The 27,091-nt window shown below is 32.7% G+C and overlaps 1 protein-coding gene across 1 annotated transcript in view; it reads left to right on the top strand.

Moving 5' to 3' along the window:
- The window catches only part of LOC120343058 (cubilin-like), a 52,202-nt gene extending 25,212 nt beyond the window's left edge, over positions 1–26,990 (top strand). The window contains exons 48-82 of the mRNA XM_039412134.2: positions 512–591; positions 1,138–1,287; positions 2,052–2,251; positions 2,601–2,758; positions 3,007–3,103; positions 3,506–3,606; positions 4,027–4,205; positions 4,581–4,796; positions 5,138–5,278; positions 6,542–6,732; positions 6,918–7,086; positions 7,285–7,485; positions 8,006–8,155; positions 8,519–8,643; positions 9,208–9,433; positions 9,578–9,765; positions 10,062–10,215; positions 10,950–11,106; positions 11,917–12,064; positions 16,501–16,606; positions 17,067–17,215; positions 17,283–17,409; positions 17,795–17,905; positions 18,257–18,387; positions 18,934–19,066; positions 19,612–19,738; positions 20,135–20,268; positions 20,735–20,814; positions 21,024–21,130; positions 22,828–22,971; positions 23,340–23,468; positions 24,076–24,166; positions 24,403–24,498; positions 25,757–25,899; positions 26,217–26,990. Coding sequence (XP_039268068.2) covers positions 512–591; positions 1,138–1,287; positions 2,052–2,251; positions 2,601–2,758; positions 3,007–3,103; positions 3,506–3,606; positions 4,027–4,205; positions 4,581–4,796; positions 5,138–5,278; positions 6,542–6,732; positions 6,918–7,086; positions 7,285–7,485; positions 8,006–8,155; positions 8,519–8,643; positions 9,208–9,433; positions 9,578–9,765; positions 10,062–10,215; positions 10,950–11,106; positions 11,917–12,064; positions 16,501–16,606; positions 17,067–17,215; positions 17,283–17,409; positions 17,795–17,905; positions 18,257–18,387; positions 18,934–19,066; positions 19,612–19,738; positions 20,135–20,268; positions 20,735–20,814; positions 21,024–21,130; positions 22,828–22,971; positions 23,340–23,468; positions 24,076–24,166; positions 24,403–24,498; positions 25,757–25,899; positions 26,217–26,286 — 4,909 coding nt within the window. The 3' untranslated portion in view covers positions 26,287–26,990. The remainder of the gene's footprint in view (positions 1–511; positions 592–1,137; positions 1,288–2,051; positions 2,252–2,600; positions 2,759–3,006; positions 3,104–3,505; positions 3,607–4,026; positions 4,206–4,580; positions 4,797–5,137; positions 5,279–6,541; positions 6,733–6,917; positions 7,087–7,284; positions 7,486–8,005; positions 8,156–8,518; positions 8,644–9,207; positions 9,434–9,577; positions 9,766–10,061; positions 10,216–10,949; positions 11,107–11,916; positions 12,065–16,500; positions 16,607–17,066; positions 17,216–17,282; positions 17,410–17,794; positions 17,906–18,256; positions 18,388–18,933; positions 19,067–19,611; positions 19,739–20,134; positions 20,269–20,734; positions 20,815–21,023; positions 21,131–22,827; positions 22,972–23,339; positions 23,469–24,075; positions 24,167–24,402; positions 24,499–25,756; positions 25,900–26,216) is intronic.
- The last annotated feature ends 101 nt before the right edge of the window (positions 26,991–27,091 follow it).

Here is a 27,091-nt window from a genome sequence, read left to right as displayed (position 1 = left end):
TGAATCCACTGGCACTATTGCATAGACATGCAAGTATAATAGAATTCATGTATCACTAAAACTTAATATGAGACATTTGCTTTGAAATTTTCTAAATCAAATCAGCATAAACTGAGACAATATTCAAAATTATACAAGTGTAAAGCAGTACAATTGGGAACAAAGTAATCAATCTTTTGATTGAAGTAATAACGAAACATTGTAACACTGTCTAGTTATTAAATCTATTTACTGCATTCCTGTGGCTGTGATAGCCTATTGATGAGTACATTGAAATACCTGAGCCATTTTTGTAGTTTAGAGGTTTTAGTTTTAGTATTCCTGCAACCAAGAATATTCTTGACCCTGTAATATAATAGCTTTTTAAGTCTCATAGATGCTTCTGTGAAGCGTTTTTTATACAAGAGTTTTTGAAATGTAATATTTTGCTGTGTTCACTATTTCAATCATCTTGTTTATATTTTTATGTATCGCTTGAAACCAATTTATTGCAAAAATCATATTTTTTCAGAGTTGAATTTACAATAACCATGATTGATATAGAAAGCACTGGACTTGATTGCAATTTTGACAGATTGATAGTTTATAATGGTGAGGGCATTAGCTTCATCAAAAGTTACCATATGTTATTATTATTGATTTAGCTTCAAACATTAAAATTTGAATATAACTAAAGTAGTTGTAATGAGAAATATAAAAAATTTAGAAATTGTCTTTTCAACATATTAAAATTAGCATCTTGATTATGACAAATAAACGATATTTCTTCCTAACTTCTTTTTGTACTGTTTTTTCATAAAACTTTCAAATTCAAAATACCACCCTACTCGTAAAAGTTTTCTAAAACTGTGGAAATATTCTTTAAAATTCATTGTAGAATCATGTCAGTTATAGTGGTTATAAGAAATAGCATAATAAAGATCAACCAATACAATTAAAAATCATAGTTATAAAAATATGAATATCACTTGCTAAGATGAATTTTGATAATATACCTAATGATGTGATCATAGCCAAAAGTTGTAAAGTTGATTTTAAAATTTGAAAGGGAACGTTGATATTTATAAATATGTTAACTATAGCAGTTTTTGTATCTTTATCCAACAGTTATTCTTTATAACATACTTTTATTAATAGGTCCAGATACCAGTTCTCCAATAATTGGAAGATATTGTGGGAAATTTCCCCCAGTAGATCCAGTATACTCATCTGATGAATTTATGCTAGTAACATTTGAATCAGATAATTCATTACAAATGAAAGGATTCTCTGGAATATATCAACAAGGTAGGTTTGGTTGAACAATTCATATTAATTTTCATAACAATTTTTCTTCATAATAGCTTAGCGTTATTTATGATTAGGTTGTATGTTGGACTTTCTCATTAGATGGAGGCAAAAATGTTAGTGAGGAGGAGCTAGGAGCTACATACTACAGAATAGAAATAAATTTTATACACATGTATATGGTACCTACCGTACCTCTTACTTCCAAAATAAAATGAATCTTCAATATAGCTCAAATTGCTTCACATCAGAACCTACATATTCATTTTTAAATGAGGTTGCTTATTGTTTCTGTATTGTTAGAAGTCAAACAATATAACTATTTTCTTGCTTATTGTGTAAATTGCAAAATTGACCTGATTCTATAGTTTGTATAAAATTTAGAGACGAAGGTAATCCAAATTATGATGATTTAGCACAACCTAAATAATTGCCAATCCTGAGGTTTAGTAGTTGGTTAAGGCTGTACAATAAATTGATGGGTGCTTAAACATGAGATAGGACTTTCGATGCATTGTGCTAAAATGTTTTAAATATTGTATCATTACTGTTGTGACTTCAAGATTGAATATTACCTGGGTTACCTGGTTGTTTTCTTCTGTTCTCACAACTTTGCTCATGCTGAAATATTTTTAGTTACAGCATCTTAGGGACTAATCTTTTTGTTTTATATTGTAAGACTTTCAATTGTTGAAATACATATTGCTGTGACTATGTTAAATTTAGCAATAGCGATTTCACCATGCATATTTGTAAACTTTCAGCCTGTGGTGGTACCCTAACCGGAAATCAAGGTGTGATATCATCTCCCAACTATCCAAGTAACTATCCATCTAATACCGATTGTGTCTGGATTATCACCGCCACACTTGGTTTTACAATATCACTTGATTTCAACTCACAGTTTGAAATTATTAATTCTGATTCAAGTGACTGCAAAGAGGACAGTGGAGATTATGTTCAGGTAAAATAGTTTAAATATAACACACAATTATTTTATCATTACTGCATGGGCTCAATTATGCAAGCTTGAGATTTCGAATTTAACCAACTAACTTTGGTTGAGCAAGTTGTCAAGGCCAGCATCGAGTCAACAAGTGAGTAGGCTATAATAAATCAATATTGCTGGTCGGTTTCGACTTCCTCCACCATCAAATTCATGCATCTGAAACAAATACCTATCAAACTAATCCCATACCCGACAAGGACTGGTAACCGGACAAGAGACTATGGTTCGCCATATGATGGAGTCGCCCTATCTGCTTTCCTTTTTCTCGGTATAAATATGTAAATTTCATTCTATTGTTAAAAAGATTTTAAATGGAAGAGAAGATGATGCCCCGCCATTACCAGAAGTAGCAGGTTCAGGAAGATACTGTGGAACTAATCCACCAAGTGGATTAGAAACATCATCTCATTTCCTCTATGTCAAATTTAGTTCAGATGATGCTAATTCTGGAAAAGGTTTCAGGTATCAGTTAATTGTATATTCAGCAGCAGCACTAAGGCATCCTAGATTAACCATTATCAGAAGATCATGATAATTATTAGATATTGCTTTATTTCAAATTTTGCAAAGCTTCCCTTTTAGAAAATTTGATAATTATACAAATAAACACAGCTTCACATTTTGATGTTTTTCAGTTTCTTTTTATTGATTTTATTTTAACTTATTATCCATGTGCATTTTCACACATTGAAATTTTTGTTGTTTTAAAGCTTAACATACACAGCATCTGGAACTGGTTGTGGTGGGAATTTACAGCTTACCGATGAAATAACTTCAGGGACATTTTCTTCACCGGATTATCCTTCGGTAAGTAATACAGATATCTGATTTCAATCTGATAGTTACCGCTATTTCTATGAAACTAAGAAACCAATTTCTTGAGGGACTAGAATTTCTATATTTCATGTATGCCTAAATTTTAAATTCTTTATATTTCGATATCATTTAATTCTTTCCATTCTGAAAGAAAGAAAAAACACTGCAGACCAAGTATTTGTCAGAAAAGTTCATTTCAGTTAGAAAAGTCGTAACATACCAGCATTGTGCTGAAATATATATATAATAGATCCATAACATATTTATCCCAGAGTAGAGGGAAGTTGATAAGTTGAAATATTCATATAAAAAACTGTATAGAAAATGGATTATGGAATATAGTTATTAGATTAGGCATTTATATTTTTTAATCCTCTTACTATATTTTTTTAGGCCTACCCACATGGAGCGGATTGTATATGGGTGATAACATGTCCAGTGGGTGAAGCAATTCAACTAGACTTTACAACTTTCAATCTTGAAGCTGGTTCTTCGTGAGTTAATTTAGTGTACTTTGAATAATTAATCTTTGTTTAATGAAAAAAAGACCATGCATGAAACATAAACCAGCATTTACCGTACTTTCACTTCATGCACAATCATAATTCTATATGCTTTCAGTAGCACCTGCTATTTTATTGGTTGCCTGTCCATAACTTTTTTCAGAAGTAGATCTTTTTTACTTTTAAGTGAGTATGGCTGACCTTGTTTTGGGCAAATTCTAATAGTATTATAAAAAACACTCACTGGTAATTGTAAGTTTATAGAAATCCATCCAAAGTATAAATGTCAGCATGAATAATCATAGATAATTTCATATTGTATCTTCTACAATTTGAATTAATTTGACCAATTTCATTGTCCAGTTTATTTTTTTTCGAGTTTCACTATTTCACAAAAACCAACTTTTTTAGGTGCTTGTATGATTTTGTTCTGGTAATTGATGGACAAACAAGTAATGATCCAGTTCTTGGAAGATATTGTTCATCTTCACAACCTCCAACTACTAAAAGTACAGGAAATACAATGCTTGTACGATTCAGAACAGATGAAACTATATCAGCTGGTGGATTCCAAGCAACATATAAAATAGGTCTTATTTTAAATGCTCTTGTTTCTTTTTTTTCCTATTCATATTTTTATCTATCACAGAAAATGTTTGAAAATTCAAAATTGCAGAAAAGCCGGATATGCATCATCGTACTCATTCCATTGTACATTTTTTTAAATTATAGATAATTCTTGACTTTGAATGTATCATATGATATTACATATTTTAACTAAATGATAACTCATATTTTAACTTTTTCATCATTTCATTTCATTAATTTACAACTTCTTTTGGGCACAGTTTATTTTTTGTTAGCTAAATGATGAGTAAACCAGTTTACTGACTTCCTCTATTGTTGATTTGTGATGTTTTCAATCTTTTAGTCAATTATCGTACTCAATTTTTTGAACTTTTCAGCTGCTTGTGGTGGAACACTTGTTGGAACATCAGGAGTTATAACGTCACCAAATTATCCCAACAATTATCCTGATTCAACAATTTGTGATTGGCAAGTCAGAGGACCTGCTTATCATTTTTTGGTCTTTCAATTTACTCAGCTTGATCTAAATGGTAACAGTGATTGTGATGATGAAACTGGAGATTTTGTTGAATTCAGATTGTCTAATGCAACAGGTAAAATCACCTATATACTTATTCAAACGCATAAAAATTTCTGTGGTAAATTTGATTATAATGAGGTGTTCGGTGACAATGATATCAAGTCCACAACAAGCAACAACAGGACTTTGGAAAGATGCCGATTTGAACAAAACTGTTTCAATTGTTTGTCACAGTCTACCAATTATGTGATTGGTTTTGCTCAAATAATTAAATATCCAGGGATTAAATCTTTAATGTCTCTGCTAGAAGTTTGTCAAGATTGGCTTTGTATATTTTTATATGATCTTTTCTATAATGTATTGGATCATTTGAATAAAAAGGTTTTTCAACCAATAGAATTTTATTCCATACAGCACCTCCATTTACTACTGTATGCGGCAGCGATTTACCTGGTTCTATTGATACTGAAGACAATATTGCTCATATTAGATTCAAGTCTGATGCTTCCGGAAACAGTGATGGATTTAGACTTGAATTTAAAGCAAGTGAAGATAGTAAGTAGATGTCTCCAACATTGATAAATACATCTCTGAGTCAGAGGCAATGTAGGGCATCGAGCTAAGCGTTAGGAATATGCTCGCCACCGCCCCTCTGATTACCCTGCATGGGTTCGCAGGTTTAAATACCATGCAGGGTTAATTGTGTGTGAGAGGATTGCTGGACTCCTCGTTGCCGTAGGGCAGTGGTTCTCAAACTTATTTGAATTACCACGCCCTTTCATAAAACATGACTCCCCGTGAAAATCGCCTTATACAATTCAATAAAAGACCTTCTTTGCATTGACAAAACATAACGAAAGTCAGTGAACTCGCATTTAATTAAAGGTATCGGTGTATTTGCTTTTTTTATATAAATGCCATTGAATCTTTCAGTGAGTTTCTTTCAGTGAAAGATCTGCACGCATTTTTCTTTCAACATTTAACACTAGATCGATATTTCGTGTTAATTGCAGCCATAGTAAAATAGCCTGCTTCACCTGAATACAAAGTCGCAATAAGGATAAGAGTGCGAAACGCTTTTTTAACCAATGAAGAATAATCTTCATCTTAGAAGGAAATTCCAAAACTACTTGCGAATCTTCTTTTTAGAATTTCATGTTCAGTATAATTATTTCGCTTGTACTCTTCTACAGTGCAATTTATTATTTAGCTATTTTGACGCACCTCAAAACAGGTACAATTCCGCAAAGAAGGAAATGTTCTGCAACGCCCTGGCAAAATTGAGACGACGCCCATGTGCGTCGCGACGCCCACTTTGAGATCCACGGCCATAGGGTGATTCACGTAATTGCTGGTCGGTTACGGTTTTCCCTACCTAGCTCGAGCATCTGAAAACAAATTACTGGCTAGCTAATTCCATACCCGACATAGACTGGTAACCAGAGGCCATGGTTCTCCATATGATTAAGTCGCCTCATCGGTTTTTCGGTATATCCTATCCTCATTACAAAGATACCGGTGATGAAAGTTTTTCTTTTTTATGTAAAAATGACCATAATTTTTATTAATTATTCCCCATTTTGTTAATTGATATAAAAGTATTTAATATTTGGGACACAAGTGACTTTCAATATTTTTAAATGAAGGAAAATTTTTTGTAATTTCAGAATATTATTATCAATTATAAACAGCCTTAATATATATACTTATAACACTGAGATTATTTGTCCCAAAATCTCATTCAAACCAAACTAATTTTAAACTACCGTAAATCAATTTTGAACGATTTCATGTGAACATTTAATATTTTTCAATCAGTTTGTGGTGGTGAGTTGGTCGGTCCTGGAGGAACATTGATGTCACCAAACTATCCAAATGCTTATGATCATGCTAGAACCTGCACTTGGTTTATTACTGTTGCTGCCGATAGAAGAATAACATTGCAATTTAATGTATTTAGTGTTGAGGATCCTCATCAAAATTTTGGTTGTGTTTATGATTACGTTGAAGTTAGTAATTTCAATTATTAATTTAAGAATTTTTTCATTTTAGTCGACTTTAAAGCTTAAGGCTAATATTATATAGTTTTGGCTGTCAATATAAATACAATAATGTACTTGTACATACTTGTTGAAAACCCCGGTTATTGAAACCCCCGACCCGGTTTAATTCAGCATATCATTTTTATTTGCAGGTGTATAATGGTATTCTTCCTAATTCTCCGAGACTTGGCCGATATTGTGGCAATACATTGCCAAGCAACAAAGAATCAACAGGAAATACAATGAAAGTAATTTTCCAAACAGATGCTTCATTAGCAAATGGAGGATTTCTGGCAACATACACATCTTATGAACCAAGAAGTAAGACTGGTGATTTGTTATAGATTAGCTATACCAATACATCACAAATAAACTCTTATTTATTTACAATTTTTATAATGCCTAACATTACTTACTTACCAAACATGCATATAAGTATCAAGTAAAGATTTAAAGAAATGAACTAATAATTACAAAGTATTGTATTAAAACCACCAATATGGCATTTCTGTTTTTCAGTATGTGGTGGGGTGCTTGGTGATTCAGAAGGTGGATTGTTTGCAACACCAAATTTCCCAGAGAACTACAACAATTATCAAGAATGCATTTGGACAATATCAAACCCGAATCTTGTAAATTCAACAATATTAATCACATTTAATGAATTCAATATGGAACATCACATCGTTTGTGACTTTGATAAAGTTCTCTTTAAAGCAGGTATGAAAATTAAATTTGTCTACATTTTTTCTCTCCAACTTAAAAATTCCTCATGCCAACTTAAAAAATTTCTGTGATTTCTAGTATTTCCAAAACCTAGGCATTACATGAAAGTGCCTGCTTTAAAAGATCTAAGATCAAAATGTGCAATATTCCATACTGCAATTGCTTGTTAGTATACCAGCCACCCCTCAAAATGTAATAATGAAGACAATCCACGCCAAATCAAAAATATTTTAGCTCCCTGTGAATCATCGGCTGCCTATACAGTATCTTGTACAACACTCAAAACATTAAAGAAACATTTCAGATTTAGTTTTGATTTACTTTCAATTTTGTTGCTTTTGTTGTTCAACATTTTTCAAAACATATATGTATAATTTTATCATTTCCATACTGAATATACATTGTAATAATAAATTCATGTTTTGTGCTCGTTGCCTCTATTAAAACATGTATGGCATATAAATTACCATAATAATTTTTAGGTCTTGCATCCTATTTTTTACTCTTTGCTTAGGAACTGATTACTCGGGATATTTATACCAAACTTTATGTGGAGATACAAAACCTAAACCCTTTGGTATGGCTTTGCCAAATGCATTTGTTCAATTCATATCTGATATTTCTGTGACCGACAAAGGATTTCAAGCTTCCTATAAGTTCAAACGTAAGCAAATATTCTATTAGTATTTTTTTATTTGTTTGCAATCTATAGCAAATTTTTTGCAATCTTTGATTTGTAGTTTGTGATAATCCGATATATAATCCGATTTTTTATGTAATAATAGAATCTGTTTGAACAGAGTTACTATAAAATTTGAACATTGTGCTGCCAATCATGTAATGCTTATAGGAAATATTGTATGCCTAAAATGCCATTAAATTACTCACTGGTGAAAGTTAAAAAGTTGCTTAAGTTGAGAACGTTATGAGAAATATTTATACTTTTTATCCATTTTATATCTTGAAAACTATTTATTTTTCATATGCATTTACAATAATTTTATTACTATATTATGTTTTTTTTCAGCATGTGGTGGACTAGTTACAGGCACAACAAATGGAGTGATAGCAAGTTCAAATTATCCAGACCCTTATAATGATAATGACTATTGTTTATGGACGATTGCAGTACCTGCAGGACAACATATCAAGGTTGGTAAATACTTCTTTACCCTGTAATACTGTAGTCAATCGTATTAAAGGGTGTGGTGTTTATGGAGTTTGTTTTTATCATGCTATTCCCTACAACTCACAAAAAAAGAATAGGATATGGTTTCAATATTATTTTGCTAAGAGGAAAGGCGATAAGACAGCTTAATCATATGATGAACCACAGCTTTTTGTCCAATTAACAGTCTATGTTAAGTATGGGAATAGTTAGCCAGTTAGTTAGCTAGCCAGAGGTTACTTGAACCACCCTATGAAAACGAGGGGTCCAGCAGTCCTCTCACACATAATAATCCCTCGCAAGATTCGAACCTGCGAACCCACGCATGGTATTCAGAGGTGGGTGGTCAGTATATTCCTAATGCTTAGCACGATGCGCCACATTGCCTAATGAACAAAGTTTCACTTACATGCTATTCAAATCATATTTTAAAACAAATTAACATAACTGCTCAAAAATTAAAACACAAATAGTAACAGTTTTCATAGTAGGGAATGAAGCTGAATGATGTATGAAGCATATCTCACACAGTCTCAATGCTTTTACAGTTACACTGGACAGATTTTAATGTAGAATCACACAGTAGTTGTGGATATGATTATGTAAAAATATACAATGGACCAACTCCATCTTCACCATTGGTTGGGAGTTATTGCAACAACAATAAACCTACAGATTATACAGCAGGATCAAATACAATTACAATACTATTTCAAAGTGATTACAGTGTACCAGAAGATGGATGGAGAGTTGAATGGTCAGCTGATATGTCAGGTAAATAGTATTGCTAATAGTATATAGCATTAAATATTTCTATTGCAGTAACTAAGCAATAAACAAAAATCATCATCAAATAATTTCAATGCAAGCTTGTTGAAATGTTGGATTCTTTATAGTTTTATATATTTTTTGTTCTAGGCTGTGGAAATGTTATCATTCACAAACAATCTGGAGAAATAACTTCACCCAATTATCCAAATAATTATGCAGCTAATTTGAATTGTATATGGACAATAATCACCGATCCAGCTTATCACCTTGATGTTACTTTTGATGATAATTTTGCAATTGAACAACATGAAGAATGTCTGTATGACTTCATTGCGGTAAGATTGTGAGTTTAAGATTGCACCATAAAAACAGGTTCAGGTTCCTATTAAAATATGAAATTTCATGCTTGCTTATTAATGTTTCCATAATCAATACTCTTATGAATTATTTCACAAATCAAAAATATACACTCATACATTTTTCGTACTGCACAGTATGATCTTTTATTGTTAACTTTACAGTACTCAAGCAATTAGGATTGTATATAGTAATACTAACAAATTCTTGTTTATCATTTAAAGCTTTCAAACATAACAGTAATATCTTATTTTTCATATTGATTGAACATTAGATCTATGATGGTCCATCTGAGTCATCAACAGAACTTGATAGATTTTGTGGACCTCCAAGTTATCCAACAGCACCTGATGATGACACTGTTGTTGAAAGTTCAGGAGCAACAATGACTTTAAGATTCAGATCGGATTTTAGTGGATCAGGAACAGGTAATGAGCATGGCATCAATACATAGGATAGGATTTAAATATCTATCCTGGGGGAGAGAAAAACCGATAAGACGATAGTCATATGGCCAATCACAGCCTCTCAACCAAACCAGTTACCAGTCCATGTCGGGTATGGGTTTAGTCAGCCAGTTATTTGTTCTCAGATGCATGGACTTGATTGTGGAGGAAGCCGTAACCGACCAGCGGTCACATGAATCACCCTGGGGCAGCAAGGAGTCCAGCAATCTTCCCGTACATAATTAACCCGGCATAGGATTGAAACCTGCATCCCCACGCAGGGTAATCAGAGTGGTGGCAAGCGTATTCCTAACATATTCACTAGCATATGAATGATTGAAGCATAATGTGTGAAATAAACATGCAAAATATTTAACTGCGAATATTTTGTAAATTATTTCTTGGTCTTGTATGGGAGTCTGTCTTGGTGATGCTCCATCAAAACAACATGTTCGATTAAAGTCTATTATTACTCATAATGTATGAAATTAATGAGAAGGTACGGTATATAAATTGATGCATTTACATGGGTTTTGCAGATTAGCAATATGAGGTGCAAGTGCTGGCCTGGCTGTATGCTTATATTGAGCTTTGACTAAGATGAAACTCACAGTGCAATGAAATTATAACTATACCAAATAACTATTTTTTTTCTATGCATAGGCCTCTTCTGACTTGTTGTTTTTCTCTCCTTTTTTAAAATTTCTGTCTCACAGGTTTCAAGGCATATTATGAAGCACATTGTGGATTAACGCTAACAAATGAAGCTGGCTATTTTCAAAGTCCAAACTATCCATCACCCTACAACAACAATGAATATTGTCTTTATACCATTACTTATTCATCATCATCAATAAAATTCATCAAATTAACGTAAGTTTCTTAAACACATCCCTACATCTATGCATCTCAATACTGAGTATGAAACAGGTACCAGTATGTGACATAGCGTATCAACTTTTTGACAAAACAACTTTTAATAAAAACTTGAATATGGGCACTCACTGGAATGAACACTTATTATCATAAAATATATAATTCTCTTTTACAGTATGTATGCCTTTACATGTATCAAATATATTTTAAACATCGTTCAAGTTCTCTTACTATGCTATTAACATATTTTTACTTTAATCTAGCATTTGCTTAAATAGTCAAAATTAACACATCATATATATATATATATATATCCTTATTACTATATTGCAAAACATGTATATCATTTTAACAACTGGTCACCTTCTCCTGCTTCCCGGGGCAAGTTTCTGATAATGCTGCCGTTTATGCCTAACTTCAAAAATAATTCTGGGGATAAATAAACAAATTATAGGTGTTGTTATACATGAGAATAAATAAATTACAAGTTGAGTGAAAGTAAAATGTTTGTAATATAATTATTTAAATCATCAAACTAAGCAATAAACTCATTTCTATAACGTGCTGCCGTGTAACCTATCTGTTGCCTTCACATGTTTTTAATCTGTTACCTAATCTTGGAAGATAAAGTGTAAAACTTAATGCAATATCAGTAAAAATACATAATAGTAACATATGTGAATTAATAGAACGAAAAGGCACTTTTTGAAGCATTTAAATATCTCTCATGGTCAAAATTGAGTCCTTCAACAAGGTCCATTTGACCATATATTTTTCATATTTATTTGAGTATGTCTACATATACAGGTTCCTAGCATTCAATATTGAAGCCGGATCCGAAGTTACATTATGTGATTTTGATTATGTAGCTGTTTATGCTGGAAATTCAACAAGTTCTCCGCCACTTGGAAAATATTGTGGTAACACTGCTCCTCAAACCCCATTGACTTCAGAAGTAAGACTATTTGCGAAATATTTTTTTCAGTAATGATGAGCCTTGTAGCCATATATTAGCTTAATAACTCTTCCACCAAAACTTTTATCACTTAGGGCAGGGGTGTGCAAATACTTTCCCGATTGGACTGTTTCCAGATAATAGACTTGCGCTGGAGGCTCAATAGAAAATAATGAACAAAAACAGTTGACATACAAATAACCAGTGTAACAGCTAATGTACAAACATCTTTGTACCAAGTGGCACAGATGGGATGATTAATGGGAGTGATGTAGCCCAGGGTTCGGCAACTACGTGGTCGCGACCCAAATTTGGGTCGCGAAGCCCTCCGCTCTGGGTCGCAAAACAATTTAAATTTGTCATAAATATGAGCATCGCGTCTGTGTAGCGTATTAATGTATAACAACTGCATAAATCTCTGAATATAATTATGGATGTTTCCCCGAGTATACACTTCCTTATTTACTGCCGTAAAATTGGGCAATCAGCATAAATGCAAAATTTGACGTAACAATAAACGTTTCAGAAGCGCTCAGATACATCTGCCATTCAGACAGTCTTTCGTGGTTGTGAATATTACCTCGTTTTGGCGGTTTTCGGGCTATTTGTTAGTTTTCAGTAGTGTTGTGATAAATATAAATCCTAATCAAATAACTCAATAACCTTTTTACTTTGTTGGAGTTTTATTTTAAATGCAGTAATCAAAAATTAATCTAAAAATAGCTGTGATAAACTAGGCCAAACTTTTCTACCGGCACATTAATGAAAGGTTGTTGAATGTTTTGAATTAAAATGATAGTTTGAAACATATAAACCGGTTTATAGGCGCCTACTCGCAAAACCATTCTCGAAATATGTACCAATAATTTTGCAATGGTAGAGTATAAGCAACGACTAACATACCGAGTATAAGGCGGAAGAATTTTGCCGGGATCGAAAGTCGGAGAAACATTCATTACGAATGGAATTGCTTAATGAAGACAGATGATGAGATTTGTCCATTCTGAATTAAATAGTTAGGGGGCTGTTACATTTGTTATTGTGAAGCATTCTTGAATAAATTCAAAATTTAGCGGGGTTAAGAATTTTGAAGGTAGTTTTAGTCACAAATAATGTTGACAAACTGGTTACTGAACAATACTCCAAAAAAGCCGCGAGCGGAAGATACAACGGTGAAATTAAGTGAGAACAGAACGCCGCATGCACCTTCAAATATCTTTGCGTCTTCAAGCAGTGGGGATCAACGCCCGACAAAAGACTCATCTCCTCACCCTCATCGGATAGAAATACATCACTCATACCATCCTTATAAGCAGAAGTACAACAAGGAACTTATAAAGCTTGGTTTCATGTGTATTCTTATAAATGATGAGTCACGTCCTCAATGTGTTGTTTGTTCCGATGTTATTGCCAACGAGAGCCTGAAAGCGGTGAAATTGAAACACTATCTTACAGCAAAGCATCCGAAATTAAAGGACAAACCAATACATTTTTTTCGCCGATTCGAAAAAGAATTGTTTAGCGAAAAGAAAACAATGACAAAGTATCTCACAATCTTAGAAAAATCTAAAAAGGCATCGTATGAAGTAGCATATTTTATCGCAAAAGATAAAAAACAACACATCGTTGGAGAAACACTAATTAAACTTGCTGCTATTGTAATTAGTCAAATTATGAATGGAGAAAGGTAACTAAGGAAATGAAAGAAATACCAATGTCTGCAGATACCATTTCCGACGTATCAGCGAAATGGGTCAAGATATTAGGTGCCAACTGATTGATTGTGTTCGTTAGGTCTATAGCCAATGAGAAGCTTGAAGAGAAGTTACTTATGTGTGTGGGGCTTTCTGGAACATGCACTGGTCAAGAAATATTCCCAGCCATTGAGACGAGACTACAGAATGATGGATTATCGTGGGAGCCGTGTATTAGCATTTGTACTGATGGGGCTGGGGCCATGGCGGGAAAACATAAAGGTTTTTTAGCAAGAGTATTACAAATTGCGCCTCATACCAACTTAACGCATTGCATTATGCATAGAGAAAATCTGGCTAGCAAAACATTGGACCAACAATTAAAATGTGTTCCTGATTCAGCAGTAAATATTGGTAATTATATTAAATCGGCAAAAGAAGTTTGGCTGAAATTTGGATTTCAGTTGCAAAAGAATATCCGGAGTTATCAGCTGCTGCAATGAATGTTTTGTTGGCATTCGGAACTACCTACTCATGTGAAAAAACTTTTTCTGCGTTTTCATTCATTAAAAACAAATACAGATCAAGGCTAAAAGTAGAAAAAGATCTTCGAGTTGCTGTCTTCCAAATTAAACCTCGAATTGATATGTTGTGTTCAAAACACAAAGCTAATAATTCGCATTAGTCATAATAAACGCTAATATTCATGATTTTATGTGATAAGTTTCATATAATTTTGTGCAAGAAAATTGCTAGTGTCAATAATAGACTTAGAATTGATAACTATCGTAATTACATGTTTACCAAATGCTTGGGTCGCGAGAAATTAGAAAAAAAATTTTTGGGTCGCGCTTAAAAGTAGTAGCGGACCCCTGATGTAGCCTACCACATGCATCCAAAAGCTTGTTTAAATCAGGCTCGAAGCTGCTTGTGCTGATTCCTTATACCGTCCATAGGTTAATTACATTAAAGAAGATCTGTTTTTGCTTTTGTTAATCTTCATACTTTGGAATTATAATTCGGATTGGGGAATTAGACTTATATGGAATTCATTTTTCACATTATATTCAGTTGCGGATAGCACATGATGAACTACAGTATTTATTTTGGCCAACAATTCGTTATTTTTATCTATTGATTTAATGGTAATTTACCGTATTTCCCAGCTAATAGGTCTACTCGGCAAATAAGACGAAGTCTATTTTTAGCACCAAAAAAGACGGTTTCCCATAGGGCTCGCCAATAAGACAGTGCAGAAAAATTGCTTTTTTGTTTATCAGTTGAGCAATATGCAATCATAATTTTATATGATTAGAACCAGATCATGTTAGTTTCAGGAAGAATGATATTCACAGAATTAACTATTCTTAACAATAAAGTTTTTTTTTCATGGAATGTTGAAATAACCTGTGAATATGGTGTGAAAAGTACTGCGCTGTACGTCCATGAGTTAGTTAACAGCTGTGTTTTTCAGTTTGGTGTCCTTTTTTTCTCTGAATGGGCAAAACTAAAGGGTTATAAATCACTTCATTCTGGTGGTAGGCGTTTTCTTTTCAAAGTAACGATATCAACATGACACCGACACGGGCCACACTTTTAAAATGAATGAGACAAATAACAGCTGCAGTTACACAAATTATAATTGGTAAAACTCATGCAAAAAATAAACCAACCCCTAAAAAAAAATTAATGTAGCCGCCCAATAAGACTCCCTTAAATAAAGCCAAAAAAATGGGTCCAGAAAAGCATATTAATAGTATATATAACCCAATTTTAGCAGGCACAAATGGGCTGGTTGAAACATTTTAGTGGCCCGCGGGCCGTAATTTGCCCACCCCTGACTTAGGGCATAGTGGTGGAATGAATACCCATGGAACCTAATTACATGGCTTGTATCAACTCGGTATATTACATTATTTTTGAATGTTATTTCCTATTTTTAATGGCACCATAGTTTTCAACTTTGTGTTGCGTGACTATGTCATACTGGAGTAAAAATTCGTCTGACTAGAATTCAGTAACATGACACTTATTTAATGATGCCGTGTTGTGATTAAAAAACTGAACCAATACCAAAAATTACCAATAAAAATGTAAAGTTCATTATGAATGGCGGATGTCCGACATCGATGAAAAACTTTATTGAACACAGGCAGTGTAATTTTTCAAGGCAAGCGACACTATTGTACAAAAAACTCTTGTGAAAAAATGGTAGTTCCAGTTACATGGCATTGTGTGGCAATTATGGGTTGGAGATATTTACCAAAAACTGTCATTGGATTAGAAATATTCAGTGCAGCAGAGAGGGTATTTCTTGTTTAACAGTTACTTGCCAAAAGTTTGATCTCTTGGGAACTATTGAAGTAGAATAAAATTACAAGCAATCGTTGAACACAAACGAGCCCTCCACGAAATCTTTTGCATATTTTTACTGGAGCTATGTGTATGGAAAATGCACAAATCTAAAAAATCATGTATAAAACTGTCTTTCCGCATCACATACTACTTGGAGGAGTATATTAAAAATGATGGCGAGCCAGACAAAGTTCCGGAATCGAGCGCTTGCAAGCTCAATGTGGAATTGCAAAATCTAATGAGTTGTTTGATGGTCCGGCCTTCAATGTCACAATAATTTTACGCTTTGACCCATTGCGATGAACATTTGCATGCCCCTGACTTAGGGTCCATCTGTAAGCTTATGTATAGAGGTAATATTAGTATTTTGATAAAAATTTATTTCAGAATGCCATGGTTATTGAATTCGTAACTGATCCTGGGGTATTTGATTATGGTTTTCAAGCTGAATATGAAAGTGCAGACTGTGGTGGACTTTTAACATCAACATATGGTAAATATGAACATATTTTGATCAATGTATTCACTCAAAACATACCTTCTAAGTCGTTCCATAACTGATTATATTACACTGAAGCTGATATAAATCCAGTCAAGAGTTATAATTTACAAGGGTATTGCTGAACTACCGGTATGTCTTCACAGTTGTGGAATTGTTTAAACTTATCTTTGTTCTTTCATGAATTTGTACTCTATTCCTTTGTTTCTCCCCATACAACTAAAGTGCCAAACTGTGCTAATAGTTGAGAATTTTCATATATTCTTACATGAATATCCTGTCAAGCATAGTCAGCTATACACATCTTAGAAAAACTTCTTGAAGCAATCATAAAATATCTGAATGTTGTCATTTATCGTTTAATCACCTAATATTTCAACATTGAAAGTTTCATCATGAAAACTTCATGGAAAAAAAAACCCTGATATGCAACTATAAACATTTCATATCACAGGAAACATAAATGCATTCACACACAGCAATCTTCATCATAATAGAAATTGTACATGGCAGATTCAAGTTTCAACTAATAAAGTTGTCGAATTGGAGTTTACATCATTTGATATTGAAGCCCATGGAAGTTGTGGTTATGACTATGTCAAAGTAAGTATTTATATTGTGCTATACTTTTGAACTCATTGCTATACATTTCAACTTTTCTCTGTTTTAGGTTTATGATGGATTCTCAACTGACTCTCCTCTTATTGGAATTTATTGTGGCACATTTGCACCGAAGTACTTGATAAGTTCATCAAACACAATGACAATTGAGTTGATCACAGATGGAGCTACAACTGGTATATTTCTTTTTATTCCAAGTTGATAAACACAAGATTCAATGCAAAAGCAAGTCAAAATCTCAAACATGTGATAGACAACAATTTTACAGGCTGTACCGAACATGACATTTTTAGACCTCTAAATAGAAACTATCTCATCCTCTCTTGAGGGTCAAAATAATTTCATTTTAAGATAATTTTCTTCCGTAATAATATTCTAATATTTTGATGTAATATTATTTTCATGTTAAACTTCAAGTCCTAAAGAACCATTTTATACCAGTGAAGAGCATGTATTAGAGTTTAAGAGAATCTATTTTTTGCGAGGTTATTCACACAACTCTCTAAAACTTCATAAAATAAAACAAATGTTAAAAAATACTTGAGATCTGTAATTTGACAGAGGATGGATTTATGTCGACATACAGGCAAATGGCAGGACCATTGGAAGGGTGTGGAGGAACATTAACTAGTGCCACAGGCAACTTCTCTTCAATAGATCTTGATGGAAATGGTATTTAAAACTTTGAAACAAATACCTGTATATGTGAAGACTTTGTTAATAATGCAGTGCAATAACTTTTTGATACTTAGTCGTCAACTGTCCACTTGTGATATACAATCTATTCTATGGCATCAAAAATTAAGTACCGGTAATGTTACATAAAACTTTTATGCATTCATTCTGTGCATATAGAAATATGATGAGCCACAAGTTCCTCTCTATCAAATCAATTGTTAATAGCACCGCTGTATTTACATTAATGTAATTAAATATGTAAAAAACTGTTACAATTACCCAAAATTACCCACAAAATTACCAAAATTATGTATCTATTTTAATTATGCCCACTTTCTTACTCAGGAAATTATGATCCATCGCTCAACTGTTTATGGATTATACAAGCTTCTGTGAATGAAGTGATTACAGTTTCATTTTCACAATTTAAACTTGAAAATGGAACAAGCAATGGATGTATATATGATAAAATTGAAGTATGATTCTTTGCAAAATATTGAGTTTAATTGTTTATTACCGAACCTAACACAACATACTGGTAACTAAATTTGTATATTGCAAATTACCTGTCCTTTTTTGGCTCACAGTGCAGTTAGTAGTTCACCTGGCTTTTATTGTTTGGAACTGTGCCATACCTTCAGAATAATAAATATGAATTCTTAAACTCAACCTTCACAAAATCCATTGGAATGCATTGTATTATTTCTAGCCATAACAATGCTATTTGAGAGAAATTAGTACAGAAACGTGACTGAATAAGGCAGTTGTACAAGTTATCCAGTCAGAACCCTAACCAAAAAATGTCATGGACACTCAATGTTGTGTATAAAATAATTTATTAGAACATTTATTTATTTTATTTGATAGTTTTGCTTCAAAATAAAAAAGATATTTCTTTGAAACCATACTTTTCAATGCATTTTGAAATATCTTGGAGGTAATAATAAAATTGTTCAATTCTGCATAGTATTCAAAAATAGACATAGTCTAATTAATAATGTATGTATTTGGATTAACTTCAGATTCATGATGGGCAGACAGAATTTGATCCAATAGCAGTTGTAGCATGTGGAATATCCCTTCCTCCTCCATTCACATCATCTGGAAACTTCTTGTCAATAAGATTCTTTTCAGATCCTTACATTGAAAATTCAGGTGATTACTGGTACAATAAAACATATAGTTAACATTAAACACGGTAATACTGATATTTCTGAAGTTTGGAAAGTAAAAATGTACGGTATGTCTTTTTATAAACAAGCAAGTACAGTACCTGTTTAAAAAATCAATTTAAGCATGATGACACATATGTGTAAGCAATTTTCTTGTTGGTATGCTATATTTCGTGATAGGTGTGAATAACATTAAATAGCAATTGTAGATGCAGAAAAGGTGAGGGATACAGAGATTAGACACCAACTCTAATTAAAATTAAAAAAAAAAAACAGACTTCACAAGCTGTAATCAATCCCCAATTATTACCCTCAATTACAACCAATTACCGTAACTTGGAAACCAATTTAGGCCTCTCAATGGAAATCTAATATTTTATTATGTTAGCAAACAAAATTAACCAATTTATCATTGACATACTGGGAATGATTCCAGGTTTTGTTGCAAATTTTATAATTCAAAATATTTTATTATGTTAGCAAACAAAATTAACCAATTTATCATTGACACACTGGAAATAATTTCAGGTTTTGTTGCAAATTATGTAACTCAAAATCGATCATGTGGTGGGCAATACATGGCATCAGAAGAGTTTCAAAAAATTAGTTTTCCTCCAACATCATTACAAAGTATGGATAAGAATGTGAATTGCAGGTAACTTTAGTATGATCTCAACTACATTTTGAGACCAGATAAGGCATTTTCTATATTTACCTTGAGGAGAGGAATATTAGCTGATAAAACCACTTAAAAATGTGACACACTACAAGGTTACAATTAAGCTATATGTTTTTGAGAGGCCGTAGAGTGAAACAATATTGAACCTGTTGAATATCTTTCCTCAAATAAAAAATATGGAACGACTCAGAATTCGTAATTTTAAAAATGCATTCAGTCATGGACATCATTGTTTTTGAGAATGTGGGATTGCATTGGCAACATATGCAAAATTCCATAAGATAATATATGGAATAATAAATCTACTTTTTTTAAGCGATGCGAAATGAGTGCATACCGTAATTTATTTACATATGCCATATATTTCAACAGGTGGATCATAGATGCAGGAACTGACATTACGAAATATATTTTGGTAAAATTCACCTATGTAGACATTCAATCTCCTGCTAATGTAGGTGCAAATTGTAATTCTGCCTACCTCGAAATCAAGGACTATCCACCTGGTAATATACTTATCAAATTCAATATTTTTTTTTTCATGTTTCGAATGATTCTCTGATGTATCGATCTGATATTGGCAATTTTCTGTTTTTGGGAAAAATGCTTCAAAATATTATGGGATACAATATTACATATCTGAGATTAGATTAGCATTTAATTTAATATGTGGCCTTGTTTGATTTTGACAACTGAGACAAGATAATTTAGATTACAACATTTAGTTGAAAATTCAATTTTGTGATAATTGTAGAACATTAATAGCATAAGATCTGATGTATGATTGGACTATGGTTATCTCAAAAAAGAAATATATTACATTATCCGAATAAATTGTTTCACACGTTTTCTTTCCAATTATTTGTGAATGCCTCAAATACAACTACAATGACATTAAATTTTTTGTGCTTCAAATTATTAACTAGTAATAAAAATATTGCTGACTGAATATTCAACCTTATACATCTTTAGGGGACACTGGCCAGAGTTTCAAGTATTGCAATAACAGCCATGCACCTGTAGATTTTCACAGTTTTGGACAGATTGTTCAGGTTTGAGCTATCTTGATTAGTAAATTAAATATCGTTGTAAATTACTTATTTACATTTTTAGGCAGAAATATGCTTAAATAGTTTCCTGTCACTAAAGATAATGTGAAAATTTTCATTCCTAAAAATATTAGCACTAAATGAATAAAATTAGAAATATTCATTTTATGACTTTTCTTCCTGCTTATGATTATTATTTGTCTTCACAAAAGATTAATGCAAGAACAGATTCAGAAACTGCAGGCCGAGGATTCAGTATTCAGTACAAAGTCACAAATTGCACAAAAAAATTGGATCAAGAGTATGGACAATTATTTAGGTAATGCTCATCATCAGTATCAATCATCGCTTTGATAATACGAATAATGCTAAGATTGCCAAAGATATGATTCATGATAGATGCACATAGCAATTTGTTCAATCTCCAATGCACATTGTTGTTTCAACCTAAGATGGGTTTGTTTTAATTTGTATTCTTGCCAATTTCACCAATATGAGCTGTCCCTGCAACTCTTACTCCGCTCTATCGCAATGCTGCCACTCGATTAATTTTAAGACATCACCATTACAGAAATTCCTAAGTCTGCGATAAAATCCCACGAAGTGAAATTTATTTCAAGTCGGTAGTATTAGAACACTACTGATGTGCCGCAGGCACAAAGAATTTATGAGAATAGCAATGTCCAAGTAAGTGTTTTTAATCTGTCGCGGTCCACCCCAAAACAAAACTCATGGTGTTTTTATTTTTAGTATTCTATGATGCCACTTTTACAATAAAGAAATTTTTAGTTGCGGATTCACTTCTTTATTCTATCTTTAGCATCTCGTCGCTGATGATTATATAATAAAAACTAACTCATTATACTCAGAGGTGTCATGGTTCCATTCGAGAACAAAAAAAGTAATTATAATCGCCTTCGTGGCACAAGAATATGTCGAGGGAAATTTCCTATTTAGGGAGAATAAACACCGATTTTTACGACTTGAATAACACTCCACGCTGACGAAAACAATCGCGATTTAAACAAAATGCCATCGCAAATGCCTTAGCGACTTTATTTTTCAGTGGTCAAGGGCCGAGGAATCGTCCACATGCATAATAACTATTGAAAAATGAATGAACTACTTTTAAATTTACATAAGTTCATTTGCACTCCTCCATTTTGTTTGAAACGTTAGGCAAGCCTAGAAGTCTGTAATTGTTGCTTATTTTTAACACACAGTAAATAATTTTTGCATTGCTCAATAGTGATGGGGTAAACAATGTATTGAAATTTTACGTGACTTATGTTAACGATTGAGCAGAAAATAAATTAAAGCATAGGTTTATTGCATGTTTAGTTTTACTTAAAAATTAGTTTGACTTTACCAGGTATTGCAAACTGAGCGAAAAAACGAGAATGTATGATGACCAACCCTTATTTGGCTTTATACATACGACAGTGAATGGCGAAGTTGTACTCCGAAGCGTTTCTTGCTCAAACAATCTGAGCAATGACGCTATGAGACCAACACTCTTATAGCGCTATCTTAATATATAGCAACCTGCCCATCATAAAAGCATTTTTCAAAGCAAAAAGAGGGGGGCGCGAAGTTTGTAAAATTTTTAAAGGAGGGGCGGCTCAAAAAGTTTAAGAACCACTGTACTAGACAATAGGTGATGCCTTCTATTAATATACTGTGATTTGCCCCATAAGGGCAGTGTGTAAGAAAATGAATATTCCAGATAAACATGTGCACAGAAGTCTTTGCCAACACGCACAACCGACAACAGATTAGATTTGATCCTATATTCAAATAGATGATAAACTGGAGAATAGTATGATGCCAATCTATATGGCTTATCAGTGAATCCAATGTTGCAAAGTTCAAAAGTAATCCAATGTTTTCCTAACTTGATTAGCATTGCATAAAATCTCAAATAAATAAACAGCTCTCATTTAAACCACGCTTATTTAATATTCAGATATAATATTGCTATTTTACAGATTTATAAACGCTTCTAATTTCTTTCAGTCCAGGATGGCCAGTCCTCTATCCACACGACACTGTATGTGTTACTATTTTTACTGTTCCTGTTGGAAATCAGATTCAAATGTTTTTCAACTTTTTCGAACTCGAGTATCATCCCAACTGTACTTATGATTACATTGATATACGGTAAAATCAATTCAGTTGTCAGGTCTTTAAGTATTTGTCTCTAAAAAACTTTATTGTTATTTCAAACTAAATCTTTTTTATTGCCAACATTTAATTGCTGTGTTAAAAGATATCACTAGAGATTTAGTGAATCCCAATATTTATATGAGTCATATCGATATCTCTTTCTTGATTATAAATACTTTCAGATAGAATATTGGATTGCGACATTACAAAGCATACATATACAACTTTCATTTTTGTAGATTTGGATAGGATAATTCTGTTTAATTAATACTTAAAATCTAATTAAAAGTATGAAGTATCATTCTGATGCCAAAATATCTGAACATAATCGTTAATTACACAAATGAACATTTCAAATTCAGAGATGGCCTCGATGCATCAGCACCTCTTCTTCAACGTTTATGTGGATTCAATCTTCCAAATCCTATATTTCCTTCATCTAATTCTGTTTATCTTGAGTTAAATGCGGATCCATTCGTGCATGAAAAGGGGTATGTTATCCTTAAATATTTCTCCACTATAAGTAGAAAGGTTGAAATGTTCATAATTTTGTCATAAATCATTTTTAAAATTAACTGTATTTACTTTAAAATTAATTAATTTTAAAATTAACTGTATTTACTTTGATAGCCTGGGCTATCAAATTTTTAGAAAATGTTTGCATATAAATATTTACACTACTCTCTAAATAATTTTTATTACGAATATCAGCTACTTGGTATGCATGATCATGTATGAATCAAGAGTTTTCACAGATTTCCACTCACTGATTTCTGCCAGTGTAGTTGCATTGCACCATATGCTTACTTTAACCCGTTGACCCACAATATGTACTAAGTCAGAATGGTTGGACAAGTGTAGAACAAGTGGGACACAACATTTTTGAGACATCAGTTTTCATTGGAAGTTCTTCGAATTGAAACTTAATAAACATAGAACGCAGTGCGACTGTTTTAAGCCATCTTATTAGTTTAAGTTCTTCACGACCCCCTTATGACAGACATGTTCAATTATTTTTGACATGCTATGTGATTTTTTTTTATTTCAAAGTTTGGAATTTGCTTAATAAATCATCCTTGATCATACCTATACATATAGATATGATATCACCTATACTTCAACCCCAGAGGTTTGTGGAGGAATCATCACAGGAGATCATGGAACCATAACAAGCTTCAACTTTCCACAGGTATGACCATTACAAGAGATTTCAAGGTTGCTAGACATTTAAGTGTTTTTTTCTACCCATGAGTTCCCGGAGAGGAAAATTAATGAAAAATTAGACATAAAGAGAAAAAATTAATAAACAAAATAGAAACGTTTTACAGGAGAATTCAAACATTGACAGTGACCTAAAATACCTGTGATATAAAATCATTCTCTGCTGACTTTTTAAATATTATAGTATTTTTTTTGTTTCATAAGGCATATGCTCCAAACACAACATGTGAATTTTCGATTCAAGCTCCTTCTGGTCGGCCAGTCACACTTCATATCGACTTTATTGATATTTACTATGTGGTAAGTAGTTTATATTGCAAATTTATTGTTTTTGTGAAAACAACCAGCTTTGGCGTACTACAAAATTCAGTATAAAAGTCACTTTTCATCGAATTAAACATTTATTTAAATACATGTGCCAGAGTTTGACATATTGTTTTACAAAAATATCACTTATTCTCCGGATTTATTTAAAGCAACTGATGTAAGTCTGCTTTCTGGGACGTTAGATGTTATATGGAAAGTTCATATTAAATACTTCTTGTGATTGTGAACCAGTAACGGTATTAAGTTTTGTCAAAACATATATCTCCACAGTCTTCTACAGAGTGAGGCCAAAATTACCTACATTTTAAATTTTTATTGTGGCAATGCTGTTGCAGTTATTCACCTAGTTTAAGTAAATTCATGTTGTAACTGGATCGCCATTTTGTCTTTAGTTTCCTAGAGATTCCAATAACAATTGATTTATTGTAAATTTTGAGAAATTATTTGATTCATAGAGAAAATATTTGATCCATAAACGATTTATAAACGATCCATATTCATACTTTTTTGTTTTCGCACTATCAGAGAATCCGTAACTGAAAATGTTTTTGCTAATGAGATTCTGATCACCTGGAAACTCACTTTCATTTATCTGGTTTCATAAGCAAACTTTTCGGTACTGGGCAGATAGTAACCCAGGAGAGCCACATAAGAAGGCTCTTCACAGCGAGCAAGTAACAGTGTGGTGTACAGTTGCTAGTTTTGGAATTTGGAGGCATTACTATTTTGAGGGACAGAAAACGGCGGTTTCGGTTACTTCAGTTCATTATGTGCCGATGCTTCATGATGCCAAAACTTAGGAATCTTGGAAAAAATGCAAGGATATGGTTTCAAAAAGATGGGAGCAACTGCCCATGCAGCAAAAAAATCAAGAGATGTTTTACGAGGAGCCTTTCCATCAAATTTGATTTCTTTGCGTGGTGATATGCTGCCCATTCGCAAAAAAAATGAAATTTCACAGGAAATGACTCAGAGGGTGATGGAAAACTTCACGATATGCTCACAAAAATGTATCGCAGTTGAATGATGCCAAAAAGTAGTTTAGACAAAATAGCAATCAAAGTACTTTACACAAAATGGCAATGCCTTGTTAAGTATTGATAAAAATTTAACAAATCCTATTTTTGTCTATTTTTTCAAAAAATGAAATGTGGGAGTTACTTTTTCCTCACCTATGATTGATGCAAAAACACGGTGTGAAATAACCTATAAAAACTATTTCATTTTTCAGTGTGATGATGCTGGTTGTAGATGTGTTGATGATGTTCTGTGGCTCTATGCTGGACCTTACCAAGACAGTCAATACATCGCTGGGTATTGTGGATATGGTAGACTATCTGATATTCAAAGTCCACTCAATTCTGCTTTTGTGAAGTATGTTAAACATTAATTATAAAATGTGTTTTGTCAAGATCTAACGTTACTAGTCTGCATAACTTGACTGTAAATGGACATAGCTGAAGCTAGATAGCTCGGTTATGTGAACCACCCTATAGCGGCTAGGAGTCCAGCAATGCTCTCGCACATTCGAACCTGCAAACCTGTGCAGGATAATCAGAGGTGCGTTGGCGAGTGTATTCCTAATGCTTAGCATGATGCGCCACACCACCGAGCAGAGTAAAAACACAATTGGTAAAATGTCTTATTGTAAATATTTTCTCTGACATTCTCAACCATTCTCTTATTTCCAGGTTTGATGTTTCAAGTTTTGCAGAAGGTACAAGATCAAACACTGGTTTCAGAATTAGGTTTGAGAGCTAACATGCATCATACACAGTCACTATATCACAAAAATTAAAATCAATAACTATGATCAGTCTCTATGCAAAATAATACATTTTATATTAATTGAAATTTCAATATTTTATTCACTTACACAGCAAAGCATGTCCCCAGCATTAATCCAGTATTGCCATATATGGCTGGTTTATAAACACGGAAGTTTTGAGCTAAATCTTGAAAAAATGTGTTGACAACTACTACACTATTTTTTTACAATCAGATATTCACACAATTTCACAAATTTAGAGTGTAGGGGGTGTTGGAGGTAATCTGAAATTGTGTGATGCAATACTAATAAAATTCATTTTGTTTATTCGCTTTGATTAGTCAGTGTATACAGATCCATTATCATAATAGCATAAAGAAGCAAGAAGAAAAAATTACAGGTTATTATCTTATAATGGCATTGATTATCGCTCATCTGATTTGTATACTCTCTCGATCGGAATTTCCTTTAAACGTGCAATTCATTTTGAGCAGATATTTTTCATTGTATGAACTCAATATCTTTATTTTATATCATGTGCAATAAAATAAATTGATTCGCAGTATGAAAATGTGTGATGCGTTTCTTTATTCTGGGTTGTAATCGTTTAATGATTTGTATTGGTGATATGATTAATGGCTAATTTTATCCCATTGGCAGGAAACCCAATATTCAGTCATGAGTTGGAATAAATGGCGCCATATGACAAGATTTTAGTTATGGTCATCCATTCGAATTTCCGTTATACGAAAAATATATATTTATGGAGAGCGAGCAAAACTTTAGTAAATTCCAGAT

This window comes from Styela clava, chromosome 3 (genome assembly GCF_964204865.1).
Source record: "Styela clava chromosome 3, kaStyClav1.hap1.2, whole genome shotgun sequence".
NCBI classification, from domain to species: domain Eukaryota; kingdom Metazoa; phylum Chordata; class Ascidiacea; order Stolidobranchia; family Styelidae; genus Styela; species Styela clava.
This window is presented reverse-complemented; position numbering and strand designations above follow the sequence as displayed.